General features: G+C 39.1%; 1 protein-coding gene across 1 annotated transcript in view; it reads right to left on the bottom strand.

Annotated features, from left to right (window-relative positions):
• Nucleotides 1-3051: 3051 nt before the first annotated feature.
• Nucleotides 3052-17902, bottom strand: part of LOC128091434 (chloride channel protein D-like) — a 76700-nt gene continuing 61849 nt past the window's right edge. The window contains exons 14-16 of the mRNA XM_052704567.1: nucleotides 9149-9245; nucleotides 8056-8151; nucleotides 3052-6076 (exon numbers count right to left, since the gene is read on the bottom strand). Of these exons, the coding sequence (XP_052560527.1) occupies nucleotides 5846-6076; nucleotides 8056-8151; nucleotides 9149-9245 (424 nt within the window). The 3' untranslated portion in view covers nucleotides 3052-5845. The remainder of the gene's footprint in view (nucleotides 6077-8055; nucleotides 8152-9148; nucleotides 9246-17902) is intronic.

Here is a 17902-nt window from a genome sequence, read left to right as displayed (position 1 = left end):
GAGAGGGTAGATTAGAATAGATATTAGAAGAAATTTTTTACTGTGAAAATGGTGAGACACTGGAACAGGTTGCTCAAAGAGGTTGTGAATTCCCCCTCCCTGGAAGCATTCAAGGCCAGGCTGGATGGGGCTTTGAGCAACCTGATCTATTGGGAGGTGACCCTGCCTATAGCAGGGGGTTAGAATTAGATGATCTTAGATGTCCTTCCAACACAAATCATTCTACGATACTATGATTTTATGATTCTTTTCTTTAAAAAAATAATTGTTCTACTTTATGTCATAAAGAAGTTCATGCACTCTTTGACAGCATATATACTAAAATTGAAATGAGACAGAGAAGATTAATATGGCACCTGTACAAATCGATTTGGGGGTGATAGGAAGATTCTACAGTACAGAAAAAACAGACATGCAGAGCAAGTTCAGCAGCAGGCTGCAAACTGACTGAGGGCTGGAGCACAGTTGTGAGTTAAGCTGAGAGAGCTGAGTCTGCTCAGTTTGAAGAACAGAAGGTTCAGAGGACACCTGTCTGCAGCAGCTACCTGACCTCAGGGTACAAAGATGGAGGCAGAATGTTCTTGTAGAGGCACAGTGACAGTCAACAGACATGAGCAGAAACATGGGAAATTCAAATTACATAACAAGGAAAAAAAATAACATGGAAGTGGTCAAATACTGACGTAGAAGGTGTGAGATCTCTATCTTAGGAAATATCTAGACCTTGAGAGGGTATGACCTGATTCAGTCAGACCTCTTTTGAGTGTGGAGTTGGACAAGACAACCTCCTCGGGTCTGATGTCTTCCAACATAAATTATTCTTTGATTCTATAAAAAAACAGCTTTCTCAATTCAAAAATCTACTGGTTTTAGATGTTCTTCACTTTAAAGACAAGAAGCAAGAAAGATCTTTGACAGAGATCCAATCAGTCCTGTTGGCTTAAACAAATGTCATCATATTTTTGTTTATGTTAAGTGATGTTGGCTTTTTGGACAATATATTACTGCTTCATATTTGTATGTCCTCTAAGATACAGCTAGCTTAGGTGCTTGATTCAGCAAGGTACCTGTATTTTACATCTTTTCTGTTTGTTTTATCTCTGTTCCCTATTCTCAATCCATAGCTTTCATCAAAACCAGTACCATCCCCACAAGGGATTGCTTATCCCCACAAGGATTGAAAAAGTGTATTCAGATGGCAGGCATGTGGTTGCAAGGTAATGAAGTTCCCAATACAAATAATTTGTTTGCCTTTCTATTTTCCTAAATGGAAATATATCTTCATCCAGTGCTTATGCTATCTTCTTACCTTCTAAATTACAAGTGTTAGTCAAAGAATGATTAGGTTCCTTAATTGCATACAAGAATACATCATGTAAATACCAGACCTCTTGAGTCTTGTGCATTATTGCTTTCCATCTCATGCTTTCACAGAAAACCCACACCTCATGCACTTGCAGTGCAGACTTGCAGTGCAGACTCAGCAGTGGTCCCTCTGCTGACCTGCTGTAGCTCAGGGAAGCTTCCTGGCTGCTCTCTGAGAGTGCTTACAGGTCTATACAGTGCCTCCCAAATAGGTGCCCTTTAGCCATCCCTATGTAATGTGTTCTATAAACCAAGGACAGCCATCACACAAGCAGACACACTTCTCTCTTGTGTGTCAAGGCAGGCAAAATGGGAAAGGTCTAGCCGCACAGCATACAACTTGGGTGGAGCTGTCATGCCTTCCCTTGATCTGCTTCACAAGTAAGAGATTTGGGCTGAGACGAAAAGACATCAGGAGTTCAAAGTTCACCTTTCAGATTTGCTGCAGATTGACTTTACTGTCCTCAGTAGTCTACTTCATATCCACATCTCATCTCCACCATACCCAAGAGGGGTGGTTATAACACGACCACAGCAGAAACTCTGGGACTTGTTATCTACAGAGCTCTTTGCAAATATAAGCTGCACAAAAAAATATGAACTCTTGTCTATCTCCTTCAAAATAAAATAGCAGAACCTGGTAATTTCCCACAGTTTCTCAGGAGTAAGGAATGTCTGAGTGACTGAATGTGGAGGCTTTGCACAGAATCTGTGATCCCAGATAAGCAAGATTAGCCAGATTCATGAGTTACTGCAAGTCACTCAGCCATTCCAGTGTTTTGGCCTCTCACAAGCATACTAGCTATCTGTTAACAATCACAAATATTCTGGTTCTTTCAAAACCTCAAGTAAGCAGCAGTAACTCCTCCAAGTGTTTGAACCTTGATGCCAGCGTTCCCATGCCACACTGTGTTAGACATCTAGATAACTGTGCCGATCATGTATTTCCTCTTGCCTAGGCCTTTCAGGAATGAACAAGCATTCCCTTGTATACTGCTATGATTCCCATGACTTGATGGTCACACTTAATTAACCACTACATTGTTTGAGAGCTGGTTACATTTCATTTCATTAAATGATTTCATGATCACCAGAGGTATACTGACAGCCCTGTTAACTGAAGCTATGTGAAGAGCCAGCGGAGACTACAGGAACATTCTGCAGCATTTCCTCATCTGTGATTTTCCAGGCACTGCTCAGAGTACAGTTGGTTACATTTCCATTCCTGTTAGTTTTTTGGCACAAGGCTATCTCAGCCTTGAGGTAAGAGTCCATATCCTATTACAGGTACCTTTTAGCAATGTTGGTTTCTGAGTCCTTACAGTCATATTTTTATATAAAGTATGTACTAAGAATTTCATCTGTTTTCCTTCCTTTAGACTCCTTCATCCATGGTCGGCAAATAAATGCAATTAAGGAAGGACAAAAATCAAATTTAAAAATGTAAGCAAGAATAAGTGGCAAATCAAGAAACATTAGAGGGTTCTACAGCATGATAAACTGTGCAATTTAAAAATGCACAGCAGTTAATTCCAATGTATGTAATTATCACACAACTAAAAAAAAAAATACCAGGAATGGTACATACCATACATAAAGATGTGCACTCCACAGGATATCTGAAAAACAATATGTTAAGTTTGCATGCCACAAAAAACCCTCAGGATAGTTTATGCTCGTTCACAGCAATGTTTTAATTGAACAGTGGGAAACTTGCAACACTGTAATTCAAACCCAGATCTAAATTTTAGTCTGCCTGTTTTTTAAGCTAAATTTAAGCTTAAGAGAGTAAGAAATATTAGGAAAAACACCATCACAGAGAGTGAGATGAAAGAGGGGTAGATGCATAGCACAAACTGAAAATATGTAATCCTTGTGACTTGGATTTTGTTTAAAACTCTATCACAGAGACTTGTGTTCAGAAATTGTGAGAAATGATTTGTATTTTTCATAAAACTAGTATTTTTGTTTTAAATATCCAGTCCTTATTTCAGGTCAACTGATGGAATAGCAGAAAATTTACCACTCACTATTAGCAGACAAGAAAAACAGAAATATCTTGTGCCAAGCAGTCAGCTGATGTGTCTACTTGTTGCTGCCATTCCTTGGAGACTTATTTTATATGTGCATCATGGGAAACATATATTGATGAAAATTTTCCTACAGATTTCATCTATTTTCATGTTTCTATATGTATTACACTATTATGGTTCATGATGAGATGGATTTGTCTCTGTAGTCAAGAACATTGAAGGAGCCTCTTGTTTCAGGAAGTCCTGGGGGAGGAATTCTGTTTCACCTGTCTTCATGAACACACATATATTAAATGTGTGTTAAATAGCTAGATTAAATAACTAGATAATGGCAGAATGTAGTGTGTCTTCTTCCCCCTACTTCACAATATAGTTACAAGATGTTCCATGTAAATTGTGTGAACTTTTCATTAGAAATCATACTTGTTGACACAGGACAGAGGGATTCTCACAACGTCTTTTATAATTGGCTTGCACAAAGCATTATTATAAATAGTTTATATTCATATAATATTTGGCACACATGCTTTTCACAGGAGCTGTGGTGGGTCCATGCTATCGTTCCAATTTTAAAGGCACAGAAAATGATTTGCCAAGCATTTAAGTGACCTGTTCAAAGTCAGGTAATGAGTTACTGATTTCCCAGCTGTCTCCAGCACAGTACACTCTGACTACAGATTGCACTGAGACATTTAGCCACAGATACTGTCAGCAAAAAGCAATTACATTACCCATGCCTCTGTGTGCTTTGTATATGCAGGAGATAATGAAAAGGAAATCAACAGTTTTTAAACAAAACCACAAATTCACAACGAGGTTATTCAGATTTGATTATCACAAGAAAAGTTGATTCTCGCTGTGTTCAAGGGAAATCCCTTAATCTCTTTATGGATTAGATCTCCTATTCTGCTAGCACCATCAGCCAGTAAAACTCTGGACAAATCAGGCCTAATTCCTTCAAGATTTTTTTTTGCATTCTTTGGGTAGGTGAGGCATAGGCTGACAATGACAGCAACCTTACTGAAATGCTAATGAACAAAACATTACGAACTGTAACATGATCTGAATACACATCCAGCTCTGTGCCTCTTTGATGGATGACTGAGAAGGCATTTCTCGTCTTGTACATGACCATATTTTAACTGACCATTTAAAGAGCTTCTCTCATGTACCTACATACCTTTTTGGTCTGCCAGCTGTTTGCATTGACTTGGACATTTCAGTTTTAAAGAGCTGTGCATTCTCTGTGGTGCTACAAAAGCAACATTATTGTTAATTAAGACAAGATCCAGCAGGGAAAATAGGAGAAAATCCAACAAATCTTTGATTCATAAGAAACTCAAAGCTGCGTGATTCAAATACCAGAAATTCATTTTCAGGAATTTGGCAACTTTTTAGAAACAGTAAATTATTACTGGTTTTTCTTGATATTCATTATAACAGCATTAATAGTGGTGAATTCCTTTGTGCATATTAGGTTTTGATATTCAAAGCTGTGTGAATCCCTATGTTATTTAACAGAATAAAATTAAACATCAATTATGAAGTCATAGAAGGAGATCTAACAGTGTCTTCGTCCAAAAAATTGTTCACATTAATTTATTAACAATCAATCCTTTCCAAACTTTCAAACATTGCATGACTACAAAATCATGACGAATTATTTACTTTTTTTTCTAGTTTCTAAATATGCTGCTATCAAAAACTGCTCTGACAATTTATCATGCTACATCCCCATTATGAGAATTTGTTACATACCTCCCTACACATGACCTGAACTAAAAATGTTCTCTTATCAGGATAAAAGAGAGAAAGAGAGCCTATTCTAGCAGTCAAGAAATTGAAGAACTTTAAGCAATAGAAAGGCATGTCAGATTTCTCATTCACTTTCAATTCGCCCTTTGGATTGCAGTAACACATAGGCCAATATGAAAGCCCAATCCCCTGTTTCTTTCAATGGGCTGCTTCTCTCAAGGCAGTATTTCCTTTCAATTAAACTTACATGGTTCAACATAAAAACACTGGTTTGGAAGCAGATGTTCAGTGGTTGGAAATTTAGTCCTAGCTCAAAGGTTTTGCCAGCATAACTTTGCTGCTAGGGGTCATGACATTTTTTCATTGGGAGGCACAGACACGGTGTGAAGAAAGAGTCCTTAATATCCATCCTACAGATCTGATTTTATATGCATCTTTCATAAACACATGAATTCCTATTCTGCCTCGCAAGCATTTAAGTCAATGAATTTTGCAATCGCCAAACAGCTGTAGAGACGTAGCTCTAGGCTACAGCCCCACATGTCTAGTTTACAACAGCTTTTAAGCATCTCTTTTCCAGAAGGGATCAAGTGGAAAAGCTCTGATTATTTTTTCTTGAAGAAGCATGAGCTCAGAAAGAAGCGACAAATCCCGAGAATGCATCCATAGCTTTAAATCCACTATCCACTGCCTTAAATCCAGAGGCTACTCCCCCCATCAGGGCTGTGTGCAGACAGCTGGAGTCTGAGCCTCTCCTCCAAGGGGAGAGGCATCAGGTCCTTCCTGGTGATCACACCAACCACTCGATTCTGCAAGTCGACCACAGTGAGGTGGCGCAGTCCCAGGGTGCGAAAGATGATATACGTGCGTTGCAGTGAGAAATGGGCTTGGACTGACATGGCCGATTTGTTTATGTATGGCTCCTGTAAGACAAAGAGGGGAGACACGGGGAGAACACAAAAATGTGAGCACATCCCTGCCATGGGGGCTGCAAGCAGAGGCCAGGGTGGGAGAAGAGGTCCTAAACCTGAGGGATGTTTGCTTTTCTCTCATGTTTCCCATCCCCAATTATAGTCAGAATGTCAGGAGATACCACAGTAAAAAGCACTTTTTTTTTTTTTTTGCTAAACCATCAGGTTTACTGTACATGAGCTTTTATGACTAGAACTTTCCAAACTGACGTGGTCTGAGTTTTTACTTTGAAATAGCCAATGACCCCAATATTTCTTAAGTCTTAGATGTTTTATAGTTGCTATTTCATTACACTACCATTTCTTATATCCTGTAATATTTTTCAGTAAATGCTTATAAAAGTCAATTCACGAAGAAACACAGACTGTGAAGAAGAGGACAAAGAAAACAATCACACGGCTCTGGGAAGAAGACTGCAAATACTGAATTCTGGTCACAGAAAGCAACAAGGTCTATAACTTGATAGGAATGCAGCTAAACTAATTTTATTGTTAACCGAGCTTATATAGATGTTCACTAAGTTTTTACTTTTCATGTAATTACACAGCATCCTACTTGTGACTTGGACACTTTCTGTCAGGGAAGATATATTATGCCTCCCAGTGTATTCTTTCCCAGTGGAAAAATGAAACAAAAAGATGATAAAATAATACAAGTAAATGCATAGTATAGGGTGACATGTCCATTCTTACCCTTTCATTTATTCGGAAAATATTCAAAGACATAAGGAGAAAAAAAAAAAAAAAAGTAGAAATGCTTCATTTCTTCTATGCCACATACATTTTTGCTGTGGAATTCACTGCCACAGGAAATCATTAAGACCAAAAATTTCAGAATGAATATTTCTGTGGATTCCATAAAAAGACCTTTCATGAGGAATAACAAGTTTTTGGAAGAGATGCTAAGCTTTCTGCTTCAGGGATCACATAAGGTACAAAAAGTTAGGTAGCAATGAGCAACTTCATTGAACTGAATGGGTTATCCATGGCAAAAAATGTTGTCTGGCCCAATAACTCAAGCACTGGATTCAGTCCCAACAGAGCCAGCTTCTACTCCTGTGTATGACATGTTTTTGAACTTTGGAAAGCCATGTGTTCTCTCTCCACCTCAGTTTCCCCATCTATTACAAAAACTAGATAATGTGTTTTAGGAGCATTTCTTTCTTGATAGCTATCTCAAAAATGAGGAATCTAGACTAGATGGATCTTAATCTTCATTGAACATGAGCTGATATTACCTTTTCAAATAAAACCCGTCTGAGCCTAAGCTCTCTCTCACCTAGATCTCTCACTGTGCCCGCCATTTCAGTTTCAGTGCTGAAATTCACTGAGGCAGAAACTACATTTATTTTGTTTATAACGTATTTATTTTAGGGCTTGCTCAGTATACCAAACACATTATTGCTTTTGGACCCAGTATTTTAGTACAGTATTTAGGAAACAAATGTGGTAATGTCATAGCAGGGATTAAAAAAAAAAGGAAAGGGGGAAGAAATACAGCTTTATTTATAAGTTGATGTATAGGCAGTGCAGCATAATGGAGACTAAAAACTCGAAAGCATTGCTTTATATTTGCTTTATAGGTCTATAAGAGCCAAACAGTGACATTTAAATGATCTATTCCATTAACATTGTATCATTTTGTCAATCTGGAATGTATTTTAATCAAAAGCCCCCTTGAAATGGTCTCCTTTGTTGTATTTTCTTTTTGGCTCATTTTATCAACATCTGTTATGTTTATACAATATGAATTAAAACTTCGGAATGCTGTTTGTACTCAGCTACTTTTGTTGAGAGTGTAACGTCCCAGGATTGGCAGTGTTTATGTAAATCAGTGCGGCTGACACAGCCATCATAAACAAATGAGAAAATATAACAAACACATTGTTCATGGAGGAAATGTTTGTTTTTAGAGTTGGCTTCAGCCTTACCAGATTGATGAAGAGTTGCTGATACCGGGGATCTGTAGTGTAGCGATTCAGCAGCATGGCCAGGCGCGACGGCTTGGGCAGCTTCTCCACTGTTATCTGGAACAGGCAAGAATCCATTTCTCTTTCTTTCTGCACTGCACATTAGAACCCACAGTTCAAAAGCCTTCCAGTTTGTCTCTAGGAAAAAGTTTTCTAGCAGAGCTACTCTGGCAGAGCTTGTCCTTTTTAAATTCTTCTGTCAATCAAACTTAAACTAGCACTCAAAATAAAATGCTCCGTACTTCAGAAAAAGGATTTTTTTTCTTAGTGTAACTAACTGTGTCTCTATTAAGACAATGTCAGTTGCACCGGCCTAAGGGTGAGATTTTCCACACTGTTACTAAGTGGTAATTGCATTATGAAATAGTGCAGAAAAAATGCAATAAAACTGGCATCAGCCATCAACTGACCTTCCATCCTTTTCCATAGGAATTCCTATTTGTTCTTTGACACCTCATCCCATGCATAATTGCCCTATTCACTCTCAGTGTTGTTTTGCCAGCAAAATTTCCACTTGCAGACCAATCCTCAGTGATATATGATGACTTCCCAGTTGTGCATGTATAAACTGCTTGAACTCCATTACCAGTCTTGTTTTGATAAAACACGATTTTCTTTTACCACACTTAATGTTTACTATTCCTAAAAATCCTTTAGTCACCTATCATAGCAAAAATGCTATATGCTTTTCAAGTTTGAAAACTTTTACAAATAGTAATCACTCACAGAGCTTCTATCCCCACACAGAATTAAATATTATAATCTGCTGTTTGTAGAGAAGTCGGGAAAGAAAGGCCTGGAACAGCCTATTTGAGGAAGGACGTGCTTTGCCAGCACTCTTGTGCAACTCTCAGCTTCTGAGTGGCATTATGGTTTATGACAGCTGTGCCTAGAAGCTCTCTAGTCATCTTTTAATTTAAATTGTACCTGACCACTTCTTTCTTTCTTCTCAGCCACGGTAAATGAATTAATGTTCTTTCATGTTGAGCTCATTCTAAATCACCCAATATATTCGCTGATTAAACAAGGATAGAACTGACAGAAAAGATGTTACCTTCTCATAGGGTAGAGGATGTGAGAAGGAGAAAGATTCGTTGTTTGTCTCTGGTTCAAAGATGTGCTCGTTCTCCAGCAACATGTACAGCTCTAACCTAAAGATTTTTTTTTTTTTTTTTTTTAAAGAAAAAAAGCATAAAAGAAACAAAGGGACTGCATTCGTTATGAGAGACAAATTTTATAAAGCAAGCACACAACGCTTTGCTATCCATCAGATATATAATGGATAGAGTATTAGTGGGCTGATCACTTATTTCACCTTCCTAAACTTCCATCATCAATTACAGCATCACACAGGTGTTTTCTGGTTTATGTTTGGCTAATTGAATTATAAGACATCACCTACCTACACATGACCTGGATCAGCCTGCTTGGCAGGAGGAGCTTATGCAGTCAGTAGTTTGCACCCAATAAAGCAACATAAATAGTATGCAAATACAGCTATTTGCATTTAAGGAGATAGCCTGTTGTGCCTTCCCACATCCTTCTTAAGTAACATCCACATTAAAATGAGATCTGCAAGAAATTCACGACCCATTTTAAATCATCAGTGAAACCTTTTCTCACAGTACTGCTCTCTAGAATTCATTAAGGCATTTAATATTCTTGCTGACTAAGTCCCTTAGTTTAGGATATCTTTATCAATCATTACATCATTTCAAAACTTTTTTTTTAGAATTCTCCCGTTCCATACTACACGTAAGAAGATTTGACATGCAATACATTTAAAATGTCATTTATATCTAGTGCTTCTTTGCTTCACCACTGTGTGTACACACACGCTCCATCTGCACTTCCCATTTCCAGCTTTTTGAATATATTTAGATAACAAACATCTTGGAGACCACCACAAAGCCTTCTAGTTTGCAACATGCTTAACATCATGTTAGCCCTCCGCCTTAGTTACAGCTAGCAGCTACTACAGAAATGCAGACATGCAATACACTGCTAAATGCTGTGCTTGAGGGACCCAGAGGAAACCAAGCACACAACCTTCACTGGGGCATTGCAAGGGAGCCATAAAGTGGCTTCTGTGACTGAAACGCCAAAAATAACCTGGGAATTTTTCAAATAAATATTTCTGTATTAGAAAATACTGATTTTCTGAAACCCCAACTTATTATAGGAATTTACTGCTTTTAATATAATGTCTCCTGGGAAAGATTAAGTCTGCTTCAAGGTGGGATTAGCACTCAACAGCAGAGGACTTACACCAAGTAGACCTGCCTTCCAGCTCCAAAAGCTGGTGGTTAGTGGCCCTCCCTAGGGATAGGATATGGAAGAACTAGGTTCAAGCCCTTCTCCACGCAATCCTTCATAACAAGCACATCTGTGGCTATGTCTGGCATGTCTTCATGTTTCCAGCTGGAGAGGTTCCACACTGAGTAAACAGGAATCTGTAGAAGCAGGTCCCCCACAATCCCTGACCAGCAGACTCTTTACCATTTTATTATTTTCTTTCCAAACAGTCTCCCCCTTACTACTCTGTACTTCTTTGTCCTTCATCTGGTGAAGCTGGCTCAAAGCTCTAGAGTTCAAAAACTTACCATGAGCACTCACACATGAAGATGTAAGATTAAACTGATTTCCAGCATATTACAGCATATTACATGTTTCTGGTCTTCAATATAGCCCATCTTTTCTCCAAATTAAATCCAAGATACTTTGGGTATGGCTATCTCTGCATTTGTATTCATATTCGGAAGACACTTTTGAAGCAAACCACCCCATTGCTTCTACCTGCCATGTTTTGGTTAGCATTACAGAGTAGTCTCCTTCCTCTTGAAACCGTTGGCTGTTCCACCCTGAAGATCCACTCTTGCAATCTGTATTTTCTTAATGTAGACATGGCCTTGGTATCTCATCCAAGGATCTCAATGGGATTTATGAATAACTGTGTCTGGGATATAGATATCCTCTTGCTGTAGGTGTCCCTGTTCATTGCAGGGGAGTTGGACTAGATGACCTTTAAAGGTCCCTTCCAACTCAAACAATTATGTAGTTCTATGATCCTTTTACAGTGGAAGACCTGAGCGTACAAAGAACTTGCGGAAGAAAATCAGTTTGTCATGTAGACAATTAATGGATGGGTTTGAGGACAATGATGAGAACACCTTACAAAGAACAGTGCACACATGCAGCAACAGATAAGATCCATTCCTTTTAGACTACGTTTGGAGGAAGAAAGGGAGGAAAATACAACATACACAACAGAGAAGAAATTATCCCAGTCATGCCCTATGAAATACCGTTGGTGCTTCACTCTTTTTTTCTTCAGGGCTCTCTACAGCTTCACATTTTATAATCTTTCACAAGTATGTCTCTAATCAATTCCAGTAAGAAATAAACACACAGATCATAGAATCATGAAATCATGAAGTTTGGAAAAGACCTCTAATATCACCTAGTCCAATCATCAACCCACCACCACCAAGCCACCCACTAACCATGTCCTTCAATGCCATATCCACAAAGCTTTTGAACAGCTCCAGGGACAGTGACTCAATCACCAGCCTGAGCAGCCAGTTCCAATACCTCACCATTTTTTCTGAGAAGAAATATTTTCTAATATCCAACCTGAGATCTACATTCCAGTCCTAGATCATCCTGTACAGATCCACAAAGTCAATTTCTATAATGATCACCGGGCCAGGAACACTTTCATCCTAACATATGTATATAGACTTCAAATGCAAAAGTTATGACCCACACCAGTCTTTTGCCAGGACTCTGTATACTCAGGTCCAAAACACTGCTCAAGCTGCCCACAATCCAAACTTCACCATTTTCCACTTGAACATCATGGGCTGGAATTAAAAAAATAGCAATGTTCAGCACAGGCTTAAAGAACAGAAATGTTCGCTCATCACCAGTGGTTTGTTGGCTGGTTTTGGCAGCTCACAATTTGCTCAGCAATGCTCTTAACTAAGCCCAGAAGGGAGTCACTTAACAGGGCTTTGGGAAGTGTGAGAGAAATTTTGCTAGTCAAAAAGAAAGTACATGCAAACACAATGAAGGAAATTGTTGGAACATTTCTGATAAGAATCCAAGCCTATTAAAAACTGCCATGTCCAAAAGAAAAAAAAAAAAAAAAAAGAACATACATTATTTCACTTGGACTTCCAGAAGTCATGCTTCAGAGGTATAACAACACCGTTCTTTGATGTTACATACAACATCCTTCCTATCACATCATCAAGCCTTGGAAAGCAGACCAAACATGTTTCTTGCACTATTTTGTGAGGTTTAACAGGAAGTGCTAGGATTCAGATTTGGAGTCTGCAATTGTTCGTTTACTCTTTATTTATTTAAAAAGGAAGAAAACCCTTAAGTAGGGAATCTCATTTCAAAGATACCCTGGCAAGGCACTGCAGTAGTTTCATTTGCTCTGTCTGTTATAAAAGACACGTTATGGAATACACCTAATTAAGATAACACATTATTATCCCAATATCCACATGTCAGATTTGGCATGGAAATCAGGAATGAAAAGTATCTGACAGCTGATTGTGTCACTCTTTTCTTGTCAAGATGGCCAGTTATCTGAGGAAACTACAAATTCTAAATATTGGAGGAGTGACATAAAAAGGAACTGCGGCTCCAAAGTAGCTGCAAATGAACAGAAGAAAGATTAAATGGTGATGTCACTGCCAAAAGCATCCAAGGCAGGACTCTCCCATATTGAATGGATAAAACAGCTACACAGTTGGGACGGAGGGAGGAGGGGGTATTAAAGAACCTGAAATATCTTATTTCTCCTACATTAATCCACTAAAAGTAACTGCTTTGCTTTTATTCCTGAGCTTTTATTCTTTGGCGAATATCCAGCTTAGCGGGGACCAACAATTAATGCGTTCTGACCAGAATGGAACAAATTTCTTTTCTATATATAAAAAAATGCACGTCTCTCTCAGAGCTTCTCCCAGACATATTTAAAAACCCAATTACATTATTGTGAAGTTTTGATTGATTAAAATTAAAAGATGACAATAGAACAGTAACAAATAGCAATAAATTGCATACTGATGTGGCAGAGTATGACACCCTAAAACTTTTCATATTCTTTCCTCGTCCTCATACCTGACTGGTAGCATCTTGCACCTCCAACTTTCACAGCAGTGAGTGCTCAGAAGGTCTTGCAGGGCTTGATTGCTGCTCTGCTCCCAGAGAAGTTCTCACATGAACGAGCAACACTTGCAACAGCACACATGAGAAAACTCTCATGTGAACTGTAAAATATACATTCTACTTAAGAATAATTGTTGTTCTTATGTTTTTGGTAATACAGATGTTAGTATGCTAAATACATTTTTCCTAACGTCAACTATCACTGTACCTTTACTAAAGAGTTTTTAAAAGTATCTTGCATGTGACAAGAAAGACAGTAGATAAGAACTAGACCATCTATACAGGAAACTGATTTAAAATCCACGACTTCATTTTTCACATGCTAAAAACACCTCAGGGTTGTTTCAGGCTATGGAGCCTAAAACATTACTGTTTATTCATGCGTTTGGTTCTTCAAAACAAGAAAGCTTTGCATGAGTTCTTGGCATTTAACCTATGAGCTGATAAAAAGGTCATTATCAAGCACCAGATTGAGGTTGTCCAGAGCTAAGATCAAATCCTGTCTATGCCCCACTGCCTTTCAAATGATGCTGAATAAATATTTAATCTCTGTGCCTCAGTCTTCAGATCTACATAAGAGGCATTTCTTCTACCTCAGAGCTGTGCTTTGTGGTTAATGCTTATTACTTAAGTTGCCTTCTGTCTGGTTTTATGGATACCATCATCCCGGTGAGTTGAGCAGACAGTAAGTCCCAGGCCTCTATATGAAAATGCAAAGGCTGCTGTAAATAAACTGCAAATATAAACTTATTTTCAAACCTTCAAAAAGAGTAGATTCTAAAAAGTTATGAAAACAGGCTCAGAGTTGTATCTCTGTACAAGTTGGCTTGTTACCAGGCAGATTTTCAGTTCCAGAGGAACCCACCACGCATTTAAATGACAGGACAAGTATGTGATCAGACTTTCCATTCACACAACAGTTTTCCCCATGCCTATATTTGATTTTGACATTCAACAACGCTCTGCACTTGCCTAAAAGCCACCCACATGCTGCAGAGAGGCTGCATACGTTTTTAATTTGGCTCTCTGAGTGAGCACACAGCCTCTGCAGCACTCCAGCTTTCTCACCAAGAGGCTCCGTCACAAAGTCCTACAGCACCTGCACAATTACTGGCAGGGCAAAACAGGCCTGCTAATTTTAAAAGTATCGTATAATGCCACTCTTTGGAAGAAAGGTTTCGCACTTGAGATACAAAACAAAATCACTGCCACAGACTCTATAAATCTTCCTCCATCTGTGCTACTCGCGTCCAGGAACCCTGACAATACATGGGAGGATCATAACGTCAAAGGCTTTTGTTGAAAGTGCTGGATTCTATTTATTTTAATAGACAAGATCACTGTACATTACTTCATTGAAATGAATTGGATCGGCTTTTCAAAAGCAGTAAAAACAAACATGCTGACAGACCCTACCCTCTCCTATGAAAACCACTGCACCAGCACTTTGATACTGCAGTCAGCTCCCTAGCCTGAACCTAAAAAGAGCATTCAGGTTACTAATGCTTTACCCTCCCCTTTTTTATTTCTTTGCTGTGTTCGAACCACTGATGGTAGTGTTTCTAGCTTTAATCAGAGTAGAATCACCATTCTGCAGTATTTAGAGCAAGAGCACAGGGAGGAGGCAGGGGGACAGCTGTCCGTGATCTCGCAGTATGAAACAAAACTTCATTTTTATCTTCTTATATTGCACGAACTTTGCAGACTTCTGTGTTTGATTGGGTAACTTAGGATTCCTGAGATCTAAACTTAGCAACCTCTCCATAACAGAGCCAGAAGGAAACGGCTCACCAAGAGGCTTTCAGTTCTATAGCAGTTATTTCACAAGTTCAAGCAACAATTCTGTCATCATACTAAAGCAGATATCGCTAACCTCAGTAATAAATTTTTGCATTGAATGTTTCAGGTCCCACTTTGTCTTTAATGTTCCATTTATCCCTAAGCTGCTGCACTGTATTGTTTACTGGAAGCAAGTAATTCAGGTTGGATATTAGGAAAAATTTCTTCTCAGAAAGAGTGGTGAGGCAGTGGCACAGGCTTCCTAGGGAAGTACTGGAGTCATTGTCCTGGAGGTGTTGAAGAAACATACAGATGTGGCACTGAAGGATGTTGTTAGTGTGGGTGGTGGGGATGGGCTTACAGTTGGACTAAGTGATCTTAATGGACTTTTCCAACCCTAATGATTCTATGATTCTATACTTACTCTCCTGCTAAGAGTAATAAATGTATTGCCTTATTAAACAAGTGTGCATGGACTTTGCACACATGTGCATGCACACACCTTGAGAATAGCGTTTCATTAGTCCCAACTGAGAATGCAGACTAAAGAAAACTTCCAGAACCAGCACCTATAGCCTGACATATCTGTAATAGTTTGCAATGCTGTATCTCCTTTCCCACACCCATATCAATATGCTGTACTCGGTTTTACTGCAATGCTTGGCAGAACGCATTCCTGACTCACAAGGGTTTCTGTTCACTGCACTGGCCGGAGGCATGGCATACCTAATAAGCTGCCATAAGATACGCATACACACACTACTTTGGATCAATGATTTCTCTGTTCAAGGATGTTACTGTGTAATACAGCTTTAAGTTTTCAACTTTGTCATATTTTCTAAACTCTGATCTCTTCAATTTACTTTCAGTTATGTGACATTCCCCTTTAGTGGAGTGAAAGCATGCATTAGCTAAACAATGTGGTTTGGATTTAGTGTTCCCATGCATCATCATGAAAATGTTTGTCTCAGCAATAGTGTCATTATTGTTACTGGGAACAGCTGCTCCACCATGTCTTTCGATCATGGAAAGCAAAGCGTCTCCCTTCTCAGACCAGTTTACAAGCTGGGAAACTAAAGTGAGACCATCAGGCAGGAGGTTTATGAGGATGATGTGTTCTGTACCTGGCTTCCTCCTGCCACAAAGGAAGCAGAAAGTGCAAGAACAGCAGCAAATCTACGTTGCACAGAGCAATGTAGTTTGGCTCCCTCCACTGGTAGCTCCTCTGCCTCTGGTCCAGGGACCAACGGGAGCCAGAAACCCTCCTCTCAGGTGCAGCTCGGCTCTGCCAAAGGTGTCATGCTTTCAGCCAGAAGGAACAAGAGCAGGGAGCGTGCTGTTGATCAGGAGAAGATTTAACAACTCCCCCAAGTTTCTGAAGAGAGAAGACGTAATTCTACATGCTCCTGCTAGTACTCTCAGGATTGCTAGAGTGAATTTTCATACTCAACTCTCTGGGAGCAATACTGTTCCACTGGGCCCATTGTCCCCATGCCCACCATCACAGCAATGCTCCTGAGATCCACAAGCACATTTCCTGGGACTGGTCACACGGGGACTGGCCTCCAGCTCACCACTCTGAGAAAGACCTCCAGAGGCCATTGGGCCTTAGCTGAAAATGGTAGGGGGCGGAAGTGGATGATCTTTAACGTCCCTTCCACCCTAAACCATTCTAGGATATTATGATAAGATGGATTTTCAAATAAAATCTGTTTTACAGCATGGTAGGCCTTTTAAAAACGCCCTCAAAAGGGAAACCATGCTTTCAGGCACTGAAGGGTGATAACAGTGCATTTCTGAAAATCCACATTTTTTTAGCTTTTCAACTACAAGAAGTCCACAGCTTTTGACTACATTTCTTCTCTGATTTAGAACACTACATTCTACTTCTTTAGATACCCAGCTTTCCTCTGAAAGCAGGAATTGGGCACTTCACACACCTCACTTGTAACAGACAAACTTAATTTGGGGAAAGCAGTTACACAGTAAATACACTCCCATTTAGCATATAAAAATTTGTAATATAACAGTACAGGTAAAATGAACATGGTAAACTACAAGGATTTCTGACATCTTTACTGAAAATATTTCTGTTGAAATTTCTTTTTGGCGTAAAAATGAAAATGTTCATCAGCCACAAATGCTGAAGTTTCAGTAAACTTGATGGGTGGGAAGAAATAGGGTTTCCTAGGTGAAAAAATACACACAGAAATGTAGGCCTAATGCCAGAAATGTCACATCCTGTACAGAAGTAGCAGAAAACCACGTTTTACCCATTTCTGCTTAGATATATTTATTCTGTACAGTCTGCTTATGGTCAGAGATATTGTGGTTTCTGCATAATTACTTTCTCCCAATCAAACTAAATCAAGCAAAAAAAAATATTCCTTCATCTAAAAGATAGACAAACAAAATGCAGAGTAATGGCTAACAGCTGTGTAGTGCAAGGGCAAAAACAAGGAACCCAGGCTTGAGCACTACAACAGGGGAGCTGTGAGTGGAGATCTGAGAGGTTCAAGCATGAACAAAATGGCTTATTTGCTATGGTAACATTCCCTGATGGGCTACTTGGTTGTGTTCATCAACCCAACAGTCTTTCCAGGCAAACTGTATCAGAGCAATGTTCTAGGCAGAAATTAGCATAGCCAGGTAGCACTCAGATTCTGCCTCTCTGCATTGCTTTTCTTTAAAAGAAAAAGAAGGGACTGACACTGGCCTAACAAGCCACCAACATCCACCTGTTTTTCTTCAGTGAATGCTGGGAGGTTTAAACTGCAGCACAGAAAATCTCAATTCTTCCTTTTCCTTGGAAAAAGTGAATTAAAGCCAATTAAACCACTTGATA

The sequence above is a fragment of the Tympanuchus pallidicinctus genome, unplaced genomic scaffold (assembly GCF_026119805.1).
Source record: "Tympanuchus pallidicinctus isolate F22 unplaced genomic scaffold, pur_lepc_1.0 scaffold5, whole genome shotgun sequence".
Taxonomy (NCBI): domain Eukaryota; kingdom Metazoa; phylum Chordata; class Aves; order Galliformes; family Phasianidae; genus Tympanuchus; species Tympanuchus pallidicinctus.
This window is presented reverse-complemented; position numbering and strand designations above follow the sequence as displayed.